This window comes from Vombatus ursinus, unplaced genomic scaffold (genome assembly GCF_900497805.2).
Source record: "Vombatus ursinus unplaced genomic scaffold, bare-nosed wombat genome assembly UNPS02014941.1, whole genome shotgun sequence".
Lineage (NCBI taxonomy): Eukaryota > Metazoa > Chordata > Mammalia > Diprotodontia > Vombatidae > Vombatus > Vombatus ursinus.
Window position 1 is genome coordinate 5,964,525 of NW_020954719.1, and position 22,472 is coordinate 5,986,996.

The window sequence follows — 22,472 nt, forward strand, 5'->3', positions numbered from 1 at the left end:
CAGCTCATTTTACAGATGAGGAAAACTAAGGCCAACGAAGTTAAGTGATTTGCCCAGGGTCACCCAGCTATTAAGAGTCTGAGGCCAGATTTGAACTCGGAGAGGAGTTCTCCTGACTCCAAACCTGGCAGTCTATCAACTGCACCTGGGAACAAATGATGTAAAAGTTTATAGAAGCAGAATCGGCAGGGTGTGAAAGGGAGGATGGGGATGAGCAATAAATAGCCCCAATATTACAGACTTGGGGGAATAGCAAATAGTTGTGCCACAAGCAGAAATAAGGAATAGAGCAGATTAAATTTAAGGGAAAAGAAGTTAAATTCTAGATATACTGAGTTTGAGGTGCTGCTGGAAGCTCTAGGCAGAAATGAACAGAAAATAGTTAGAAATACAAATCTAGAGCTCAGAAGAAAAGTCAGAACTAGAAATACAGATTTGGGAATCTCTGAAAACAAAGAGGAAGTAGTTTCTCATTCAGAAATGAATGAGACCTTCAGAGAGACAATAAAGACAAAGGGCTAAGAACAGACTCTTGAAAAACACTGACATTAAGGAAACAATGAAGACAAAGAAGTGATTAGAATGGTAAAAGGAGAAACAGAACCATAAGGTGCTACTAAAGACCACAGAGTTTGGTGATCACATGGTCACAGAACTATAAAAGAACTTAAGAGGTCATCTAATCATTTTACAAATGAGGAAACTGACTTGCTTATGGTAAGGTGCAGAGTCAGAATCCAAACTCATACCTAATAATTCCAAATGCAGAGCTATTTCCACTGAACCATACTATGTGCTTAATGACCTTTGAAATGGCAGTTTCAATACAGTGATAGGGGCAGAAATTAGAGTTCAAGGAATTGACAAGATAGTGACGAGGTTAAAAAAAAAAGTTTTATTACTAAAACCACCTCACATTTACATAATTCTTTAAGTTTACAAAGTGCTTTCATCTCAACAATCCTGTGAAGCAGATATTTTAAAGTATTATCTCCATTTTGCAGATAAGAAACCTGAGGTTGTAAAAGTTATTTGGTCATACAACCAGCAAACATCTGAAGCAGGTTTCAAATCTGCTCTCAACTTCATGTCTAGTACTCTATCCACTGTTACATGTTGCTTTTTTTCCCAAGAAGTTTAGCAGTAAAGAGAAAAGAAACAGCTGAAGTAAGAAGATTAAGGGAATGTTTTTTAGGACTGGGTATACTTGCCTGTTTGTAGACCAATGGGAAGGATTCAGAAAGAAAGAAAAACTGCAGGCACATGAGAGTGAGAAGATGAATGCTAAAACAAGGTGCTATAGAAATGAAACAAGAGTCTTAAGGTCCTGAAATAGGGCTATTCTTATGATTTCCAACTCTCTAAGAGTTTATGATACTGATTCAACCAGTTCTGTAAAGCACTAGTGGGATGTAGCCTGTCATTTTCCTTTAATACATTTCTGTAATTATAAAATGGAAATTCAATACCTGTACCACCTTCCTAAAGCAAAAACACATTACTGCTACAAGTTCCACATAAATTATTTAAACACGGCAAGGAAGCGCAGATACTCAGTTCAAACGATTCATACCAGAAGGCTACTCAAATACCTTAATATACCAAAACTGAAACCTGGTTTAGATTGAAAGGGTTTAAAGGAATCCATCTGTTTTACTATATCATTTCTCAGCCCACAGTAGCCTGGATGGAAACAATCCACATGTGAAAAAAAAAAAATGGGGGCAAAAATGAAAAAGTTCAGTTACATGAGTTTGATACCCTCTTGCACAGAAGAAATTCTATGCATTGTCTCCCCCAATTAAAATGTGAGCTCCTGCCCAAAGGGCTATAAAATTGTGCGTTTCCTTTGACCCAGCAATAGCACTTCTAGGGCTAAATCCCAAAGAGATCACAAAAATGGGAAAAGGACCCACATGTACAAAAATATTTATAGCAGCTCTTTTTGTTGTGGCCAAGAATTGGACATTGAGGGAATGCCCATCAACTGGGAAATGGCTGAACAAGTTGTGGTATATGAATGTAATGGAATACTATTATGCTATAAGAAATGATGAGCAGGTAGACTTCAGAAAAACCTGGAAATACTTAAATGAACTGATGCTGAGTGAAATCAACAGAACCAGGAGAATCTTGTACACAGTAACAGCCACATTGTGCGATGACTAACATTGATAGACTTAGCCCTTCTCAGCAATGCAAGGATCTAAGACATCTCCAAAGGACTCATGGTGGAAAATGCTATCCACAGCCAGAGACAGAACCATGGAGTCTGAATGGAGATGGAAGCATACTATTTGCTCTCCTTTTCTTCAGTTGTTTTGTTTTATTGTTTCATTCTTGTGGTTCCTCCTATTAGTTCTCATTCTTCCTTACATCATGACTAATGGGAAAATATACTTAATATGAACGTGTAAGTAGAGCCTATATCAGGTTGCACGCTGTCTTGGGGAGGTGGGAGGAGATGGAGGGGAAGAAAATTTAAAACTCAAACTCTTAGGGAAGTGAATGTTGAAAACTAAAAATAAATTATTTTAAAAAATAAAGTAATATAAAATGTGAGCTCCTTGAGAACAGGGACTGTCATTTTTCTATTTGCTTAGTAAGCACTTAATAAATGCTTTTCCATTCATTCATTAACAAGAAAAAAAGAGTGGGTGATAATGTTATTAAGTGATATCCGGTTAAAAAATAGAATTTTTCCTTATCTTCCTACCTCTTATGGCCTGACAGAGCCCATCAATACTACATCACAACCAAGTTCCAAACTAATTTCTCTTTATAGCAAAGTTTAGTTACTAAATTCTCGTATTTGGGAACAAAGATTATCACGGTGCAACAGATTCTCTTTTACCAAAAATAGAGTTTCAAAGAGCATAGTATTAGTAAATATGATAGCCAAAATTAAAGAACAAGGCAAGGCTGACCACGGTAACCACATATAAATATAACTCCTAAACAAGCAGTAAGTACCTGTTGGGCAGCCCCATCTGTGGCCAGCATTCTGCGCTCTTTTAATTGTCGGTGTAGCAGCGCCTCCACACCATAGCGTTGGCGGTAGCGCCGAAGACATTTCAGTTGCTTCAAGCTTTCCCGCTCTTTTGTTAAAAGTCCCTCTGGACCTGTCAAAAGGCTACTACCTGGAAAGATACAATAGTCAAAAGACATATCCCCCTTGACAGTGCCACCCTAGTATACCTTTGAAGACATGACCCTAAACTAGCAGAAGTAAACAGAGAAAACTTCTGGCAAAGAGGAACTAGAGTATTTAAAAAAATGTTATTCTCCCCGGCACATGTGCCCCAAAACGCAATGAGAATGATCACAGTTGTGGTACATTTCAGGAAAAGAGGGTCAACTTGTTGGGGTTGGCACGCTACTTGCCTAAGGCTTCATGTTCTGCCTTGCGGTTATGTAAATAATGACGTTTCTTCTCTTTCAATAGATGCTGAAGTCGTTTGAATTGGTCAATGTATAAAGACTGTAAACGAATCAGTTTCTCACGCATGATCAGGGCCACCTCTTCAGCTGTGTAGACGCCAGCATGTCTGGAACAAAACAGTAACCAAGCACAGAATGGGCAGAATGGCAAAACGGCAAGACCCAATCATCTTTTTTTTGGGGGGGGGGGGGGGGGGGGACAGATGGAGAGGCAAGACTAGAAGAATGTTATACCTCTATATCTGAATTGTTATGTTATTTTAATCAGTCAGTCTACCAGCCAACAGCATTTATTAAACATAGACTAAGCTATAGGCCAGGCACTGTGCCAAGTACTGGGAACACAAATATAAGCAGAAAGAACGACAGTCCCTGCCCTGAAAAGAAGAGGGTGGAACATGATGGAGAAGTCCAGTGAGAGACAAAAAGATAGCTGGCCAGGGCACTCTCTGAAAGGAACTATCCAATGAGAAGGAAGGGCCCACATGGGTGGAAAAGGTACTTCCACCAAGGTGTGAATTCCAGGGCTAAAGGGGTTCTGGGATGAAGAGGGACCCCTTTTCAACTCTCTGCAGCATTCCTTGGTGTTGCATGGCCTGAAGGCATGCACAATGTAAAGTGTGCATGCAGTGTGTTCAGAACCAAGTCTGCAGTGAATCTGCATGATGCAACATGGGCAAGCGCTGCCAGAAACACCTTGGACTCATTATATATTTGGTTTTTAATTAATTTTTGGTCATTGCACATTCTAGAGCATGGTAGAAAAGTCTCAACTTCTCAAGATAAGCTCAGACATCTTTATGAAGTAGTCTTCTCTAATTTAAAAAAAGAAAAGAAAAAGGAAGCAGCCAAAGAGAAGCCAGGTAGAAAAGAGCAGGAGAAACAGGAGCTCTGCACCACACCTGTCCAATGTTTGTAGGTGACTCAGTTAGAACACAAGCAAAACATCCCGAGACTTCTCCCCATCACCACTGTCAGGCCACCATGTCTAAAGCAATGGAGGAACAGTTAACAGTCACTACTGAGAATGGCAGTGAAATTACCCTTAATGAGGAGCCAAGGACAAGAAAAATTTCAGGGTGAGAGCCCCAGACAGGAGTCAGAGACCCAAAGGAGATCACATCAACATCAGCAAGAACGAGAAGGATGCAGGAAAAATGTCATTAAGTGGAGTTGAGAAACAAGTAAAAAAGACTTGAAAAACTATTTCACCAAATCTGGTGAAGTGTTTGCACAATAAAAATGGACTCTAACACACAAACATCTAGCGATTTGGGGTTTATCCTCTTTAAAGAATACGCAATGGTGACAGTGTTTGGATCAGAAAGAATATAGCTTAGATGAACAAGTAATTGAACCCAAAAAGTTTGTGACCGTGAAAAAAATAAGATTCTGTAAAGAGGATCTTTGTTGGAAAACTGAATCCAGAAGCTTACAGAAGACAAAATCCAGGAAGTATATCAGAGACTCTGGAGATACTAAATCCATCAAACTTCCAAGGGATCCAAAGAAAAACAAAACAAGACAGTTTGTATTCATCACTTTTAAAGAAGATACAGTTAAGAAGATTACAGAAAGGAAATTCTGTAACGTTGGTGAAAATGAATGTAAGGCTGTCCAATTAAAATAAGTACACCAGTGACAGCAGTACAGCTCTGGGGACAGTCAAGGAGGCTGAAGCAGAGAAATGGCAGAGGCAGCAGTAGTGATGGTAGCAGAGGCAGTAGAAGGGGAGCTCCAAGTCAAAACTGGAATCAAAATTATGATTCAAAATTACTTGAATCAAGGATAATGGCAAAGGGATATCGCCAGGGCAAGGGCTTACAGCAAATTCAAATACTCCTCTTATGGTTTTATGGCTATGGACTGACTAGGTAGCAACTATAGTCAAAGCAGTACAAATTATGGAAAGATTTTAAGATGTGGCTGTGGTCATCAGAATAATAATAAACCACACTGAGACAAGTTCTATGTGGTATGAAGCAGTATACAGAAGGAATACAAATACTTTATCAGGAAATGCTCTAGGTGGACATTAAAGTTAACTTTGCAAACTTTATAAGACTTATTCAATGTGCATCTTATTTAAAACTCCCCCTTGAAAACTATCTTTCGTGTCGAATATCTGCAAATTTGTCTCAGTGTATGATGTATAACTTAATAGATTAAATAGCAATGATTTTATGGGCCTGCTTAAAGTCTAGCTCAGCTTCTGTGGCTCAGGCACAACCTCTGCAATTTTCAAGTTATACAAATGAAAATACCTCCTTTTTTCATTTTTTAATTTTACATTGTTTTTGTGATACATTTCTGGAGATAGAACCATTAATTTTTGGTACCTTTTGGGAATCTACTGTATTGTCAAGTACTTTACATATGTCCTGATTACCATGAATGGATAATAATCTTTTCCAGCTTTTGAAAAAAAATTTTAAAACACACCTCCTCCTAAAAAACCCACTTTGCAAGTGTATGCTACACATTACAACCTCATAAAACAGCTTTTAACACCATTTGTTGTTGTTGTTGTTGTGTCAGTCATATCCAACTCTTTGTGACCCCATTTGGGGTTTTCTTGGCAAAGATACTAGAGTGGTTTGCTATTTCCTTCTCCAGCTCATTTTACAGATGAGGAAACTGAGGCAAACATGTGACTTCCCATGATCACACAGCTAGTGTCTGAGGTCAGATTTGAAATCATGAAGATAAGTCCGACTTAAGGCCTGGCACTCTATCCACTGCACCACTTAGCTGTCCCATAATTACCCGTTCATTTTCATTATATTTTCACTCCAAAATTTTTCACGCCATGAAATATCTACTAACACCCTCAAGATCTTTATAAGCCTTTGACATTGTTTCTGCATTTATCGGGGGGTGAAGAATTTTGGAGTGAAAATATAATGAAAATGAACGGTTAATTATGGGACAGCTAAGTGGTGCAGTAGCACTTTTTGCAGTAGCAGAGAAGTGGAAACGAAGTAGATGAATTTTGATTGGGGAATGGTTAAAACAAATTGTGCTACATGAATGCAATCAAAGAAAAGATAAATATGATGTGATACATGATGAACATAGAGAACCATGGGAAGACTTACATGAACTAAGCCAAAGTAAGCACAACACAATTAACAGCATCTAACCACATGCTATGCACCTCCTGACAGAGGTGATGGAGTCAAGATGAAGAATGAGACAAACCTTTTTGGACATAGTCCATGAAGGATTTGTTTTGCTTGACTATCACACATATTTGTGACAAGGGATTTTTTTTTTTTTTTTACCATTTTGGTGACTGGGAAGAGAAATTTAATAGTTGTTAGTTGAAAAAAGGTAAAATAAAAGTTTTTAAAAAGCAGCCAGGATAGTGATATATATATATACATATATATATTTGTGTGTGTATATGTAATGACAATGTAAATAGAAAGGATAGCATCAAAAATGAATCCTGTGAAATTATAATAAATAAGCATGCCCTCAAAGATGACATATGAGAAGGCAAAGACGATTACACTGCTATCCCCTCCCCTTCCTTGAGAAATTGAGGAATTATGAATATGGAACATTACATATAATGACCCACTTTTTCTTTTGGAAAATTTTATAAATTCTGAATTTAAACTTTGATAAGCACCTCCATATACAAAGAAGAGAAAGCAGATCCTAAATTCTCTATTGTCATATTGCTAGTTTTCTTTTTAAGTATAACATAGCTAATAATAAACAACACTTTAAGGTGCTTTACATATGCTAACTTGTTTGTTCCTCACAACAACCCTATGAAGTAGATCCTATTATTATTCCCATTTTACAGATAAGGAAGGCTCAAGCCAAGTACCCAGGGTCACACAACTATTAAGTTTCTGAGGCAGGATCATTTTGCCTCTCAGTCCTATCTTATCTACTCTGCTACCTAGATGCCCCAAAGCACATAATAAATTCAACATATAACTTTCAAAGCTGTTCTACTTTTCTGTTTTTCCTTCTGGCCTTTCTTCTGTTCTCTTCCGTACATTTTTTAAAATGTGTCAATAGCCAATAGTTAAGCATCTGAGTGGAAGGTACCACAGAGAAATGTTTGTTCTTCAGGCACCAAGTTGTTCTCAAAAGTAACCCTTTACACCACTGGCCCCAGGGTAGGGCCTGCCTTATAGTTTAGAAAACTGTCACTGACTAAAGAAAACATTCAGAAACTATAGAGTTGCAACTTACTTTAAAGGGTCTTCTTGATCACTGTCGATGCTATCAGCTTCACTGTCAGGATCACCTCTCCAGGTCTGATCCACAGTAATAGGCTCCTGATCCCCATCACTCCAGCTGTCTTCATCTGAGACAAGAAAGGGAATGTAGTTATTAAAATTCCCCCCCCCATAATTCCGTTACAACAGTAAAACCAAAAGGCCTAAATGATTTAAACAACAACCCAACCTTCACAAAATATAAAGATCTTATTTAGAATTTTGATACTGTAGGTATTTTGGAACTGAGTGAATAAAATCACCAAAGATACATCTAGGTTAAAGTCAGGGGAAGATTATTCAACATTGAATCGTATAAATGGGTTAGTCACACTTTAAGACAGGAAAACCAACTTCTTAAGTAATGTTGTCTCCTGAACTGACCAACTTTTTTTTTTTTAACAAAACTAGGGAAGCATTAAAAAGTTGCTCCTTTATCAGTTTAATGAAACTGACATGAAAGAAAATCAGTTTAATCACATTCAATGATAACTCTTCAAAATCAAAGTTGGTAACTAATAAATCAACCTTTGAATTATTAACAAATATTTGCTAGCCTATGTTCAAGGTACTAAACCAGTAGTATGAGCTCTGTTTTTTTACTCAGTCAACCCACTCCACTTTGACTTTAGAAGGAAACCCTTACCCAGGATTCGGCTGGCTTCACTACGACTACTTTCTGGGGTCTGGGCACCGAGTTCTGTCTTAGCATATGAACTCAGTTGGCACAAAAGTGTTTCACCCATGGGTCCAGCGTTGTTTTTCTTCATCTGAGCATGAAGTGCAAGGGCATTCCTACGGGCATGTTCTGCACAGAAGGACACACTGGAGAGATAAAACAAAAAAGGAGAAAGAGTTATCTCTGTAGCTTCCAAAACTTTTAGAATAAGTCCTTGAAAATTACTGTCCTTCAACAACTCACTATTTGACAAAAAACTGCTGGGAAAACTAGGAAAAAGTATGGCAGAAACTAGGTAGAGACCAACATCTCACACCACATACCAAGATAAAGTCAAAATGGGTACACGATTTAAACATAAAGGGTGAAACCATAAACAAATTAGGAGAGCAAGGAATAGTTTACCTATCAAATCTATGAAGAAATGAAGAATTTATGACCAAAAAATAGAGAGCATTATGAGATATAAAATAGATAATTCTGATTATATTAAATTAAAAAGGCTTTGCACAAACAAAACCAATGTAACAAAATTAGAAGGAAAGTAAGTGTCTCATTTCTCAAATATACAGAGAACTGAATCAAATTTATACATGTCATTCCCCAATTAATAAGTAGACAAAGGATATGACTAGAAGTTTTCAGATGGAGAAATCAAAGCTATCTACAGTCATATAAAAAATGTTCTAAATCACTACTGATTACAGAAATGCAAATTAAAACAATTCTGAGACACCACCTCATACCTATCAGACTGGCTAATATGAGAGAAAAGGAAATGGATAAATGTGGGATGTGGGAAAATTGGGACACTAATGCATTGATGGTGAAGTTAAGAATCGATCCAATGGTTCTGTAGAGCAATTTGGAACTATACCCAAAGGGCTATAAAACTGTCCATACCCTTTGATCAAGCAATGCCATTACTAAGTCTGTACCCCCCAAAGAGATTTTAAAAAAAAAAAGGAAAGGGCCTATTTGTACAAAAATACTTATAGCAGCTCTTTTTGTGATGGCCAAAAATTGGAAATTGAGGGGATGTCCATCAATTGGAGAATGGCTGAACAAGTTGTGGTATTGTGCTGTAAGAAATAACAAGCAGGATGATTTCTGAAAAACTTATACAAACTGATGCAAAATGAAGTGAACAGAACCAGAAAAACATTGTACACAGTAACAGCAATGTTGTACGATAATCAGCTGTGAATAGACTTAGCTATTCTCAACAATACAACAATCCAAGACATTTCCAAAGGATTCATGATGAAAAATACTATCCGCATCCAGAGAAAGAACTGATGGAATCTGAATACAGATTGTAGCATACTATTTTTCACTTTCTTTTTTTCTGGGGGTTTTTTTTGTCTTCTTTCTCAACAGGATTAATATGTAAATATGTTTTGCATAATTGTGCATATATAACCTATATTAAATTGCTTACCTTGGGGCGAGGGAGGAAGGAAGGAGAGAGAGAATCTGGAACTAAACATTCTTAAAAAGCAAATGCTAAAAATTGTTTTCATATGTAATTGAAAAAAGAAAATATTATTAAAGTAAAAAATATTATAGTTCTTGAAAAAACACTAAACTACTTAGTTACTATTTTAATATAAAGTTTTAAATTCTGATTATTATTATAAATGGCCTTCTACATGTAACGCTATTCTCTGTAGGCTATATCCATTTTAGCTCTACAGATGTATTTCAGAAGAAAATTTGCCAAAAAACTAAGACGTTCACCAATTTCTCCCTTACTAAACAGGTCTAACTATTCCTGACCTCTTCCAGAACTCTTATTATGAAACCACTAAAGGTACGCGTGAATGCGTGCACATATACATACACATAATGGAGGAGCACATGCACACACACAGAGATCCAATCTTTTTATCAGCAACTCATAACAATCTTCTATTAAATTTTAAATCCCCCCCATAGGATTATACTCGGCTCTGTAGTTATTCTTGGTTATAAGTCTGTTCCTTTTGTCTTTTGGAATATAGAATTCCAAGATCTTTTGTTTATGGGAGAAGCTGCCAAGTGCTGCAGGGTCCTAACTATTATAGTTCCTTGGTATCGGAACTGCTTCTTGCTGCTTATATTTTCTTTGACAGGGAAGTTCTCTTCATTTTGGCTATGACATTCCTGGGACTTTTACTTTTGGGGTTTCTTTCAGGAGGTGAACAATGTGTTATTTCTATCTTCGCTGTGCCCTCTGGTTTTATTAGATTTAGATGATTTTCACTTATTATTGCTTGAAACAGTGTCTAAGCTTTTACTGTTTGTTTATTTTTGTAAGAGTCCAATAATTCTCTACTTAACCTATTTTTCCAAGTTAGCTGTTTCTGATAGAAAAAGATATTTCTTTCTAGTCTTCTGATTTGATTCTAATATATCTTACTCATAAAAGTCACTGATTTCTATTTAGTCTATTCTGATTTTCAGGAAATCCATTAATTGGGTAAGGTTTAGCATTTTCTAATTTAAGCTATTTATTTTTCTTTCCAATTCTTTACTTCAGAGGTTTTATTTCAGGATTTTTTTTTCCCTCTCCTGCTTCACTTCTTCCAGGTATACATGTAGTCCTTGTGGAGAATCCATTTTTCCTTTGAATCTCTGTATGCAATTACTGAATTACTCTTTTTTTGGGGGGGGGGGGGGGGTTGGCCCTTAACCTGTATCACCTGGGTTCCTGTGCTAACCTTTTATATTTGTGCTGATCTTTGATATTAGATCTTAAAGTCTCATGCTGGAGGTCCAAAACAGAGTGTTAGGAACCTCAGAGCCCCCATGCACTAGGACCCTCCTAATCTGAGCACTGGAGTATACCCTCTGCTCTTTCTGCCCCTAACAAACCAGGATCTAACCAAGGCGGCCTGCAGCTATGACTCTGACACCCCCACTCAGGAACCTACAGAGATGGAACTGGGAAGGCCATAATTAGGAAAAATCCTAGACAAATGATAAATACCACAGAGCCAAATTTGTTCAAGAGCATGAGTCCAGAAGAAAAGACTAACTCCATTATCATCTACAAGCAAAGCCTCAAAGAAAATCAGCTTTGCCATACATTCTACAGGAATTCCTAGAAGAATGAAGCAAGAGTTTCATAAAACAACATATAATGAAATGAAGGAAAGAAAGGGAAAGGAGAATAAATAACAATACAGAAGTATTACTTATTTATAATAATATTTATAATATTAATATTTATATATAATATAATAATATTATTATTATATTATTTCTATTTAGTCTATTCTGATTTTCAGGAAATTCATTAATTGGGTAAGGTTTAGCATTTTCTAATTTAAGCTATTTATTTCTCTTTCCAATTCTTTACTTCAGAGGTTTTATTTCAGGATAATAATAATACTAATACTAATAATAATTATATATAATAATAATAATTTGGAAAAATCAGACCCATTTTGGTACCACAATGAAACATTATTATTAAGAGTTGTTATTATTAATATCTATTCTTGATTCTCATCTCATTCTTTCATAGTGTAATTTAACATCATTTCCTCTCATCTTTTTAGTAATTATTAGTAATTAGTAATAATTATTAGTAATTAGTAATAATATAATTATATAATATAAATAATAATAATATTTATAATAAATAACAATACAGAAGTAATACTTACAAGTATTACTATTACTTACTCAAGTAATAGATTCCTTGAAAATCCAAAGACTGGAAAAATATCAGGAAATGTAAGGTATTTCCTATTAAAAATTGACCTGGAAAACAGGTCAAGGAGAAAAAATCTAAAAATGTCAAATCTGTCTTTTCTCAAATTTCATTCTTCTTCATGTTTCTCTGCAACATTTGATACTGCTAACAACAGTGGAGATTCTGTATCCCCTGAATACTCTCTCTACTCTGGATTTTGGCCATAATACTCTTCTCTCCTGGTTCTCCTCCTACCTGTCTGAAACTCTAAACCAACCCCTCCTCCAAAACATCCCCATTACAGCACCACCATTCTTCCAATCTTTCAGGTTCATAACCTCAGTGATATCCGTAACTTTACTTTTCCTTACATATCCAATTGGTTGTCCAATCTTGCCATTTTTACCTCCACAACAGCTCTCAAATCTGATCCCTTTCCCTACTCAAGCAACAACCACTTTATTTCAAACCCTCATTATCTCTCACCTGGACTATTGCAAAACCTTCCTAACATTTCTCTGCCTCTACCTTTTCCCCACTCTAGTCTATCCTCCCCCTGCTGCCAAAGTGCTTTTCCCTAAGCACGCATCTAACTATGTCTCTCCTATACTAAATAAACTCCACTGGCTCCCTAGCCCGCTAGGATGAAATCAAACTTGTCCATTTAGTTTTTTAAGCCTTTCAAAATCTAGCCACAATCTATCTTTCCAGACTCATTGTACCTTACTCACTCTCCAATTCGGTCAAACTAGTTCTTTCTCTGTTGCTCACACACAGCATTTCTCTCATCTTTGTGCCTCTGCACTGACCATCCTCCTTTCTTGGAACACATTCCCCTTTTCTCCCAATTCCTTCAAGACACAGTGCAAACATTACTTCCTACAAGAAGCCTTATCTGATCCCCACTCCATTTGCTACAGGGCCCTCCCCAAATACCTGGTGTTCATTTGCAAATTTATACCTATTTGTATATACTTAAATGGAAGCATACTGAGGTCCCTCCTGTTTCTTCTTTAAGGTACTATTAAAATAAGGAGACAGCTAGATAGCTCAATGGATAGAAAGCTGAGCTTGGAACAGTATTTCAATCACCATCCTAATGTAATCACCATAGGCTAAGAAAAATAATGATGATATTCTATCATCACTGAGTGATGCAATTAGGCCTTCAGAGGAATAGACAAAATGAAGACAGAAGGAAAAAATAATTTTTAAGAGTATATAACTAAAAGAATATTACTTATTAACCAAGAAAAAGCAAATGAGGGTAGAGAACATGGGACAAAGCTGGTTGTGTGGGTTGGCAGTGACAAGTTTTAGAAATGAATAATTAATAATAGCTTTTTTCTTGTTTTTAAGTATGGCCTAACCAGCTGGACACTGTGAAACCCTGCCCTCATCCCTACCCCTGGGGTTTTTCAGTCAGTCATGTCTAGATCTTAAAGAGTTTTCTCGGCAAAGACGCTGGAGTGATTTGCCATTTCCTTCTCCAACTCATTTTACTGATAAGGCTAAGGTAAACAATTGCCCAGAATCACATAGCAAGTGTCTGACTCCAGGCCTGGCACTCTGTCCACTTTTCCACCTAGCATGAGGTTAGTGGCCATCTAAGTGGAGAAGGGAATGGATGCAAGAAATGTTGTAATGGTAGAATCAACAAGACTTGGCAACTGAGGACTGGGGGAATGTTGAAGGGCAGTGAAGAGTTGCTAGCCAGTCAATTAATCAACAGTACTTAACAAGGGTCTGATAATGTTTCAGGCATGGTAATGAGAGGAGATGGCAAACTTGGGTAAGCAGAAGAATAGCAGTGCCCTTGACAGAAATAGAGAAGTTAAGAAGAGAGCTAGGTTTTAGGAAAATGAGTTGTTTTGGACGTGAATCTGATATGCCTCTCAGCCATTTAGAAATGTCCAGTTACTAACCTCAGAAGAGAGAAACAGATATGAGAATCATCTGCAGAGAAATAACTGATCCCTAAGGAGCTGATGAGATCACTGAAAGTGTATAGAAAGAAGAAATGAGGAAGCAGGACAGAGCCTTGGGTCACGCTCACAGTTTAGGAGTAAGGCAGAGATACCAGCTAGAGAAGGCAGGAGGAAATCCAAGAGCAAGGGCAATGCTATGGAGACCTAGAGAGTAATGTCAGCGTCGCAGTGTCCTTCTGCAGTATCAGTGCTGCAAAGCTATGAAGGATGAGGACTGAGAAAAGAGGCCCCTAGCATGTGCTTGCGTGTGTGCATGTGCACAATCTCTTCTGAACTAAACTATTAGCTCTTTGGGGACAAGAACTGTGTAATTCATCTTTGCATCCCCTGTAGCAGTTAGTACAATGGCTTATATCCATTAAATGAATGAGAAAAGCCCACTCAAAACGTAATCTTGTAAGAAGCCTTCCTAGATTGGCTCTACTCCACTTGTATTTCTGCATTTGTCTTGTCATTTTGTACTTGCTGACATGTTACTTGGTAATTACTCTCAAATTATGTACTTTTGATTTGCCACAATACGATTATAAACTCTTAGAGAGCAGAAAATAGCACTTCTAATCCCTTCATATCCTGCCCAAACTGTGTGTCATTCTTCACACAGTAGATACTCAAATTCTAATTAACTGTTAACTAATTACAGGGGGAGAATTGAGTTTACTAAAAAGATGAGAGGAAATGATGTTAAATTACACTATGAAAGAACGAGATGAGAACCAAGAATATATATTAATAATAACAACTCTTAATAATAATGTTTCATTGTGGTACCAAAATGGGTCTGATTTTTCCAAAATATGCCTTTCATAGGCCAACATGCCTTTCAAGTTACAAAACAACAGACCACGGCCAGTGATCCATGAAACAGACAAAAATACCATAAAGGTCCTCAGTCCTGCAGGATTCCCTTACACTTCCTATCCACTCAGATATGTGAGACCCCAGCTGGGGCCTTCAATCACCTTTTGTCTGGACTACTACAATAGGTTCCTTTTGCAATCTCCCTATCTCAAGACCCTTCCCATTCCAATCCATTCTTCATTAAGCTGCCCAGGTGATTTCTTTTAAAGCACTAAGTCTGGTCTGACCATATCATTTCGCCCTTGCCTGCACCATGGGCTCTGGTGGATCCCTATTTACCTCTGGAATCAGATATAAACTTCTCTGTTGGCATATAAAGCATCTATTCATAACCAGACTCCTTCCTATCTTTCCAGGTTTCTTTCAATAGTCTGATGTACTTACTGTTTTTCCATGGTAATGCTCCATCTCCTACCTCTGTGCCTTTGCACTCACTGTTCCCCATGCTGGGAATACTCTGTCCCCTCACCTTAGCCTCTTAGTTTCCTTGGCTTCCTTTAAGACATAGTTCAAGTCCCACTTTCTTTAGGTGGCCTTTCTCAGATGCTTCAGCTACGGGTACCTTCCCTTTGGGATAACTTTCCATCTACTTTGTACAGTAAACATCTCCTAAGTGCCTAGTCATTTAGATGTTGTCTTTTCCACTAAAATGTACACTTCTGAAGGGCAGAGACTAATTTTGCCTTTCTTTCCATCCACAATATTCAGCACAGGCCTTGGCACATAGAAAACACTTAATAATGTTTCTTGATTGACTTATGTTCAACATTGCCCTGAAAACATCATTGCAAAGTGACTTTAGTTGATTTGTCACAAATAAACCCCACTAAAATTTTTGAAACTTTTTGAGTCATCCAGTGTCCCATTTATAACATCATTTCCATGTAACTAACTGCCCCACAGTGTTGTTTCATCTAACTTGGTGTTTACACAGAACATTACATTAGTTTACATTAATGCATTCTTGTAATTTTTATGCCACAAATACTTTTCCACTTTCTCCACCCCCCCTTCTTCTCCATTCCGTGATTAAAAAAAAAAATCACCTTAATGATTTCCTGCTTTGATCATACCTGTAAAATACTTGCTTCTTGCCCTTATTAATTACAATCTCAGACAACACCCCACCCCCATGCTAATTAGGAATTAAAAAGTAGCATTTCTGAGAAAGGGAGGGGAGCAAAGTAAAGCCTTTGAAATTAGAAAAGCAGTATTATCTCAATAAAATTATGCTATGGGTGAGAGTGGCTGGTAAAGTAATTTTCAAGGATTAATATAAGTGCAAGTCTGGACAATAACAAAAAATATATGGCAATAACGAAAACAAAATCAAAAGGTCAATTTTCATAAAGATCACTTAGCCAGAATGATAGTGAAGACCTATGCAATGGCCAATGCAAATAACTAATCAAAAGGGAAACTGGATGAACTGTGTTGCTGAATCTATGCAAATCAATTAAGACTTAGAAAAAAGACATATTTGTCTTGATATAGATGAAGAAAATTATCTGAAAAAAGACATAATCTTGATAAAGATAATTAGCATTAGCAACATATACAAATAAGGTACTATCCATCTCTCTCTCTCTCTATATATATATATGTGTATATATAAACATTTTGAGCATAACACTTAATTTTACTGCAATCACTTATCTCATTCATAAAAAAGACACACTGTCTCAGTACCAACCTGAGGATTATTTGGTTCAATCTTTAAGAAAAAAAACTAAAATTGTCTCAAGATTACGGGCATTGTTTCTTTTAACCAGTTTGCTACCCTTATATGCTACTTCTTAGTATGACAGACACTGAGTAAAAACGTAACAAGTGGACTACAAAACCTGGACAGAAAAATAAGGTAAATTCAGCACACTATACTAACTACAAGTTCTTCACTATATGCTGTTCCTGGCTCACTAATATTTACATAACACCTTGTGGGGGAGAGGGGGGGAGAGTTCAAAACATTTCCTCACACCATTTTTTATGAGGCTAAGAAATGAATGTTACATTAGTGTTAAGACATATACAAAGATGAATGTTAGTCATATCGGTTCGTTATTAACGGTGCTAAAGTTTGAGACATAGCAAACACTCAGCCCATTCTGCCTTTACAAAACATTGTGCATTACCTAATAAAATATTCAACAGCTCAATTGTCGCTTTTAGAAAAAAACAAATTCACTGTAGTTAATAATAGCCAGCATGCACCACCTTCAGCTCCCAGTCTCTATATTCCAATGCACCACAATGAAAATACCACCACACCGTTCCCTCGTCAAAGCACCGTCCTAACCCAAAGGGAAACCCAATCAAACAAAAAAAAAGACCAAAACCCACATACCCATCTTTCTTCTCAGGCTTAGGGCCAGCGTTTGGGCATCTCTTTCCATTCTTGGTGGATATGTAGCTACATTGCTTGAAAGGTGCATTCCTGTCTTCAAGGATATGCTTAATGCAAAACTCTTGCCCTTCGAGACGGGGCTGGGTGCATGGACGGTGTGTGAAGGAACAAGACAGGGGCTCCTGAGACCTGGGCACTGGGTTGACGCGCCCCCGATTCGATGGCAGGACGTGGATCCGAATTCTGTTCATACCAACACCTGCGGGGGAGGGGGAGAGACTACACACTGAGAGGTCGGGGTGCCCAAGGCTCCTCCACAGCCCTTCCCCCATTCGCCGCCAAACCCAGCCAAGTCCCCACATTCAGACGCCCCAAGAAGAACCGTTTCTTTTGAACAAAAAAAAAAAAGAAAAAGAAAAAAAATTTTAAAAAGTCTCACCTACCCTAAGTCGGCCTACTAAGGGCCCTAGGAATGGTTCCTCCTGCCCCCGGAGTCTCACATGAACTAACCGAGAGCTCGGTTTCTCCCGCGGCTTCCCTTTCTCCAGGGGCCTCCAGGGCCACGCATGCGCGTCGGCTCGGCTCCCCTGCCCTCACTCTCCCCAGGTCCTTTTCATAGGAAAAAACCAAGGAAGCTCTCAAGGACCTCCCCGCCCCCGCTTCCCCCTCTCCCAGCCTCGCGAGGCCTTCCTCTGCACCGCGCCCTCGGGCTCCCTCCCTGTGGCTTTGTCCCGCCCCAATAGCTAAGTCCGACCCTCCCCCAACCCGGAGCCCAGCGGGCCTGGGAGACTCCAGCGAGCGCCATTTTGGCCCAGGGATCAGGGCGTCCAGAGAATCCTTTTCGAAGGGAGATGGGGCAAGTATGGGAGGAAAAGAAATTTTAAAGCCCCGTCAAAGGCCGCCGCCACTTAGGCTCAAGCCCCGACCCCCGGTGGAGCCGAAGTGGAAAGACAAAGGAGCCGCCAGGCTACCAGAGGACCGAACAGGTTGGCGCCGCCATCTTACCTCAACGGCCTTGCAGCTAGTTCTCAAGCGCCTTCCCACCTACCTCTAGCTCTGCTCACCCCGCCCCCTAGCTACCGATTGGATCCTTGGCTGGAGGATGCGCCCACACCATTGGCGGAATGCTCACGTCCATCAAACCTGGGAGGGTGTTGCCCTGGAACGGAGTGGGGGTGGGGTGGCCGGAATGGATCATTTTTCTGCAGTTAGAGCTGATGGGAGGTGAGAGAGCAGAGAAGATCAAAGGTTCGCGGTCTTTTAATGGTCTTGGCCGCGCCGGCTATTAACTAGGTTCCGGGCTGCAGCAGTGAGTTCCGTTTGGATTTTCCCAAAAGGGAGGTGGTAGATTATAACTTCCCCTTGGCGCCACGTGAGCCTTAATAAAAGTTGACTGAATGATGTTTGTTGGCAAGATCATCCACCCACCGTGACTCCAGGACAGGCAGCCTCGTGTACTGGATCGAGAGCTGGCCTTAAAACCCGGAAGACCAGGGCACAAGTCCCACTCCTGACATATTTGCATGGGAGCCAGGGCAAGTTGCCCAAACTCTCAGCCCTCCAGGCAACTAAGACTGTATAAGTCACACAAAAGGAGGTTTCCCCACACAGGAATGATCCCTGTCCACTCTAATGCTCAGTTTGGGAGGTTTGGTTTGTTTTTTGTTTTGTTTTGGGTTTTTTTGGTGCATTCTATTTTACTACTCTGTAGGTCTCAGAGCAAACGCTGCAGGCCCTCAGTAAAGGCCATGGGCACTCAAAAAAGATAGGCTAGGGAAGCCACACAGGAAAAAAAGCATGTGGATAAAGAATGCAAACTATATTAATAATAGCAATAATAATAGCTAGCATTTCTACACCACAATTTGTTATCTCATTTGGTTCTCACAATAATCCTGTGACAGGAGGTGCCGTTATTCCCTTCATTTTATAGGCATCAGTGAAAGAAGCAATGTCCTCATGGACTGAGGCTACCCTTTTCAGGAGAATTGAAATATTCACTCTCCTTTTCCACACTTCCAGACTCTCCTTCTACCACTGCCACTCAGTAACCTCTCTTTTGAGGTTTATTCAATCTATTATGACCCAATCAAGATTCTGGTGGCTGCTGTCTTCTGACCTCCATGACATTCCTCTTCTTTGCAGGCGCCAAGCCTTTTCTTCCTCAGCTTCTGCCTCATACTAATGAATTTCAAACAATTTGATATTCCCTTAAAGCACCCTAACCTTGAAATTCCTCAATTTATTCATTTCCAATGACCTAATCATCCCACTTCACATACACACAGAAATGGTCATACCCTTGATCCTGCTATCAGGTGTTCAGTTTCTGTGTTCATGAGTTCTGAAATTCACTTATCTGATTACAGTCTGTCATTCTAACTTCCCTCTGCCCTCAGCTCATAACCCTGTTCTTCATCCTCACTATGACCTCCATCCCTCTAATCTCTCCACTCCTCAGTTCTTTCTCTAAACCTCTAAACTGGCTACAATCCTGCACTGGCTATTTGTGAAGATCAAACAAATATAATTAAAGCATCCCCCCCCCCCCAAAAAAAACCTTTAAGTGCTGTATAAATTCAGCTAAAAATCGTGAAACATCACAACCTCCAAAAAGTAAAAGTTGTGGGTCATGCAGAGGGCAATGGAGAGACATATGATGGGAATAAGACACCATGAAGAAAATGAATGAACAGACAAGGAGGTGGGCTACTCTAACAGTTGGACAGTCCGAATGCTTCCAAGGTACCCATAGTATATTAAAAAGGGCAAGAGGAGGGCACATTAGATCCCCATGAAAGATTTATGGGAAAATATGGACAAGATCAGCACAGGATGAAAGAACATGGAAAGGCTGCAATCTGCATGATGGGAGGAGTGCTCCCATTGATAACAACATGGATCCACAGACTAGACTTCTTCATTTGCCATGTAGAAAGTCTTCCACAACATGCCCCTATGTACCTTTCCATTGCTGCCCGTCATGCACACTGTAAGCAAGCTAAATTGCCCTTCTTATTGTTCCTTACTGGTCCAGCACTCCATCACTGTGGAGCTATCTCCCATACTGGGAATGAACTCCCTCATCACCCCCAAGTCTTAAAATCCCTAATTTCCTTCAAGGCTTAACTCAAGCTTCACCTTTTACATTGTAAGAGTGGGGTTGAAATTACCTTACCCCATTTTAGCTCTGATGCCTTAACTAGGTGAGAATACATATCAATCATTCAAATCACTTCAACTAAATGTGAAAAATTATTGAAAGCCATTGAATGAAGTGTAATAATGCCAAAAAGAAACTCTCTTCCAATAGGCTGGGAGAAATGGTGATGCCTCAGGGATTGTCTATAAATTATCAAATGAGTTGAGAACAGAGAAAAATTCTAGAAAGTGGATCATGTGGCTTCTCATGAGCAAAGGTAGGAGGAGAGCAGAATATTCAGGCTGTGGGAGGTCACAAGAAAAAATCTCTTCTTTCCACAACATCCCTCCCCAACGCTTTTCTATCCATGTAACAATCTGTTTCATTACCCAAAAGTTTCCAGTATGCTGCATTTTGCCTCAACCACAAAGAGGTCAGGAGTTAACTAGAGATAGATATAAATATAACCCAGAGCTCCCAACCTCTGCCTAAATGTTGGGAATTTTCCTAACTGGGGCCTCAGAAGTGATGGGGCACTAATGATGGACCCCCAAAAGGCCCTGGACTTTCCCATGTGGCCCAGGTCCCTGGCATTCATCTGAGGCTCATCTCAGTATAATTCTTTCAACTGTGCTTGCATTGTGGCTTTGACCCTGCCCCAATCTCCAATTCTCTGTTAACCTCTAAACTATCCCAGGCCTCATGATCTGCACCTGGCCCCACCCCAGACCACCACTCCTTGATTCCATCTAGATCCCTTCCTTATGGCCCAGGTCCCTGTAGTTTGCCTGGGGCACCCAGCCCTTCCTGGTCCTCTTCTGTTACTTCCCAGTCACTCCAAGCTATTAAAAAGGTCAGTCTCATCTACTGAATTACTCAGATTCCTTTAGAGTCTGGCCCACTTGTGTTGTCATTTCAAAGGCTCAGATTCTTAAAATCTGGCCAATAGCACAGATTCTTAAAATCTTGCCCATCTCAGTCAGTGTTCTAATAAATCTTGTTTCTGACTGAAAGAAGGCTTGAGTCAAATTTATTCGAGGCAAGACCTGTGTCTTCTGCCCTTGAATTTTGGGATTCCCCTAAACATCAATAGAAGGATAATAACTGAATTCATAGATTTTCCTCTAAAGATGTAGTAGACCTGAAGGGCCATTATATTGCTTCCTGGGCTTTAAATGAGGTTATCATTGTAACAGCGCATTACAACGTAAAACTGTTCAGTATCCCTCCCACCAACCCAATTAACTTGTAGCTAATATGTATATACCTATGTCTATAAGGAAGCATTGGAAATCAGTTGATAGTGGTAGATGTGAAGTCCCCAGTACCTATCTGTATGAACCCTGGGAGCCATGGGGCTGTGACTGTAACTGAAAAGACAGTTTTTTCCCTCCATCCATCCTAGAGAGAATAAGGAGCCAGAATCCCTAGAGAGGAAAGAAGTTTTTCAGGGGGTAGCCTGATTCAGCTATAACAGTATGTGAAGGCAAGAGGGCTGCCATTGCACCCCCCTTTTCCAACTCCACCCCCTCCACTGGGGCAACCCAAGACTATTGTAGTTAGTTTTTGTTTTCATCTTTGTTTTTTCCCACAGATTGAGCAAGAGAGATGGGAGCTGCTCCTAGGGCTAGGGATGATATTGCTGCTGCTGCTGCTATAAGCAGGGGTGAAATATGAAACTACCCAAATGGTGGGATTCCTCCTCTCCCTTTTATCTCCTGGGGAGGAGAGTGTATATTAATCCCCAAACTCATCTCTTTTCTTTAAGTTTATATTTTAAATTTCTGTTCACCTAGTCTCTAAAGCCTAACATTAATATAAAACCAAAGTTAACACAACACATTAATGGTCTGAATGAATTTCATTTGCTCAGGACAGTTAAGAGTGAAGTAATGTCAGCTAACTACATAGAATAAGAAAAGGAAACTAAGTTGTTAGAGGTTTATTTGATGGGGTCTTGGAACAAAACCAAAGAGATTTTTTTTAAAGTATTATTTTAACTCTATTTTTAACTTTTAATTTTTTTTCTTTGTTTGGGTGTTTAAATATTTTATTAGTTCTTTCCACTTGCTTCTTTTAAGCAGAATTCTC

The 22,472-nt window shown here is 39.1% G+C and overlaps 1 protein-coding gene and 1 pseudogene across 4 annotated transcripts in view; one reads left to right on the forward strand and one right to left on the reverse strand.

The window, feature by feature from the left end:
• KANSL2 (KAT8 regulatory NSL complex subunit 2) overlaps nt 1–18,391 on the reverse strand; it is a 44,064-nt gene extending 25,673 nt beyond the window's left edge. For 2 of the 4 annotated variants that reach the window (XR_003567524.1, XM_027844359.1), the window contains exons 1-6: nt 17,683–17,840; nt 17,240–17,498; nt 8,329–8,507; nt 7,657–7,771; nt 3,385–3,548; nt 2,974–3,140 (exon numbers count right to left, since the gene is read on the reverse strand). Coding sequence is in view for 3 of the 4 variants with exons in the window: in XM_027844359.1 (XP_027700160.1) it covers nt 2,974–3,140; nt 3,385–3,548; nt 7,657–7,771; nt 8,329–8,507; nt 17,240–17,490 (876 nt within the window). In the remaining variant the exon portion in view is untranslated. Of the gene's footprint in view, nt 1–2,973; nt 3,141–3,384; nt 3,549–7,656; nt 7,772–8,328; nt 8,508–17,239; nt 17,499–17,678; nt 17,841–18,244 lie in introns of those variants that run through there. The other 2 variants (XM_027844360.1, XM_027844361.1) reach the window with 2 other exon arrangements.
• Nucleotides 3,927–5,779, forward strand: LOC114029696 (annotated as a pseudogene).
• Nucleotides 18,392–22,472: the final 4,081 nt, after the last annotated feature.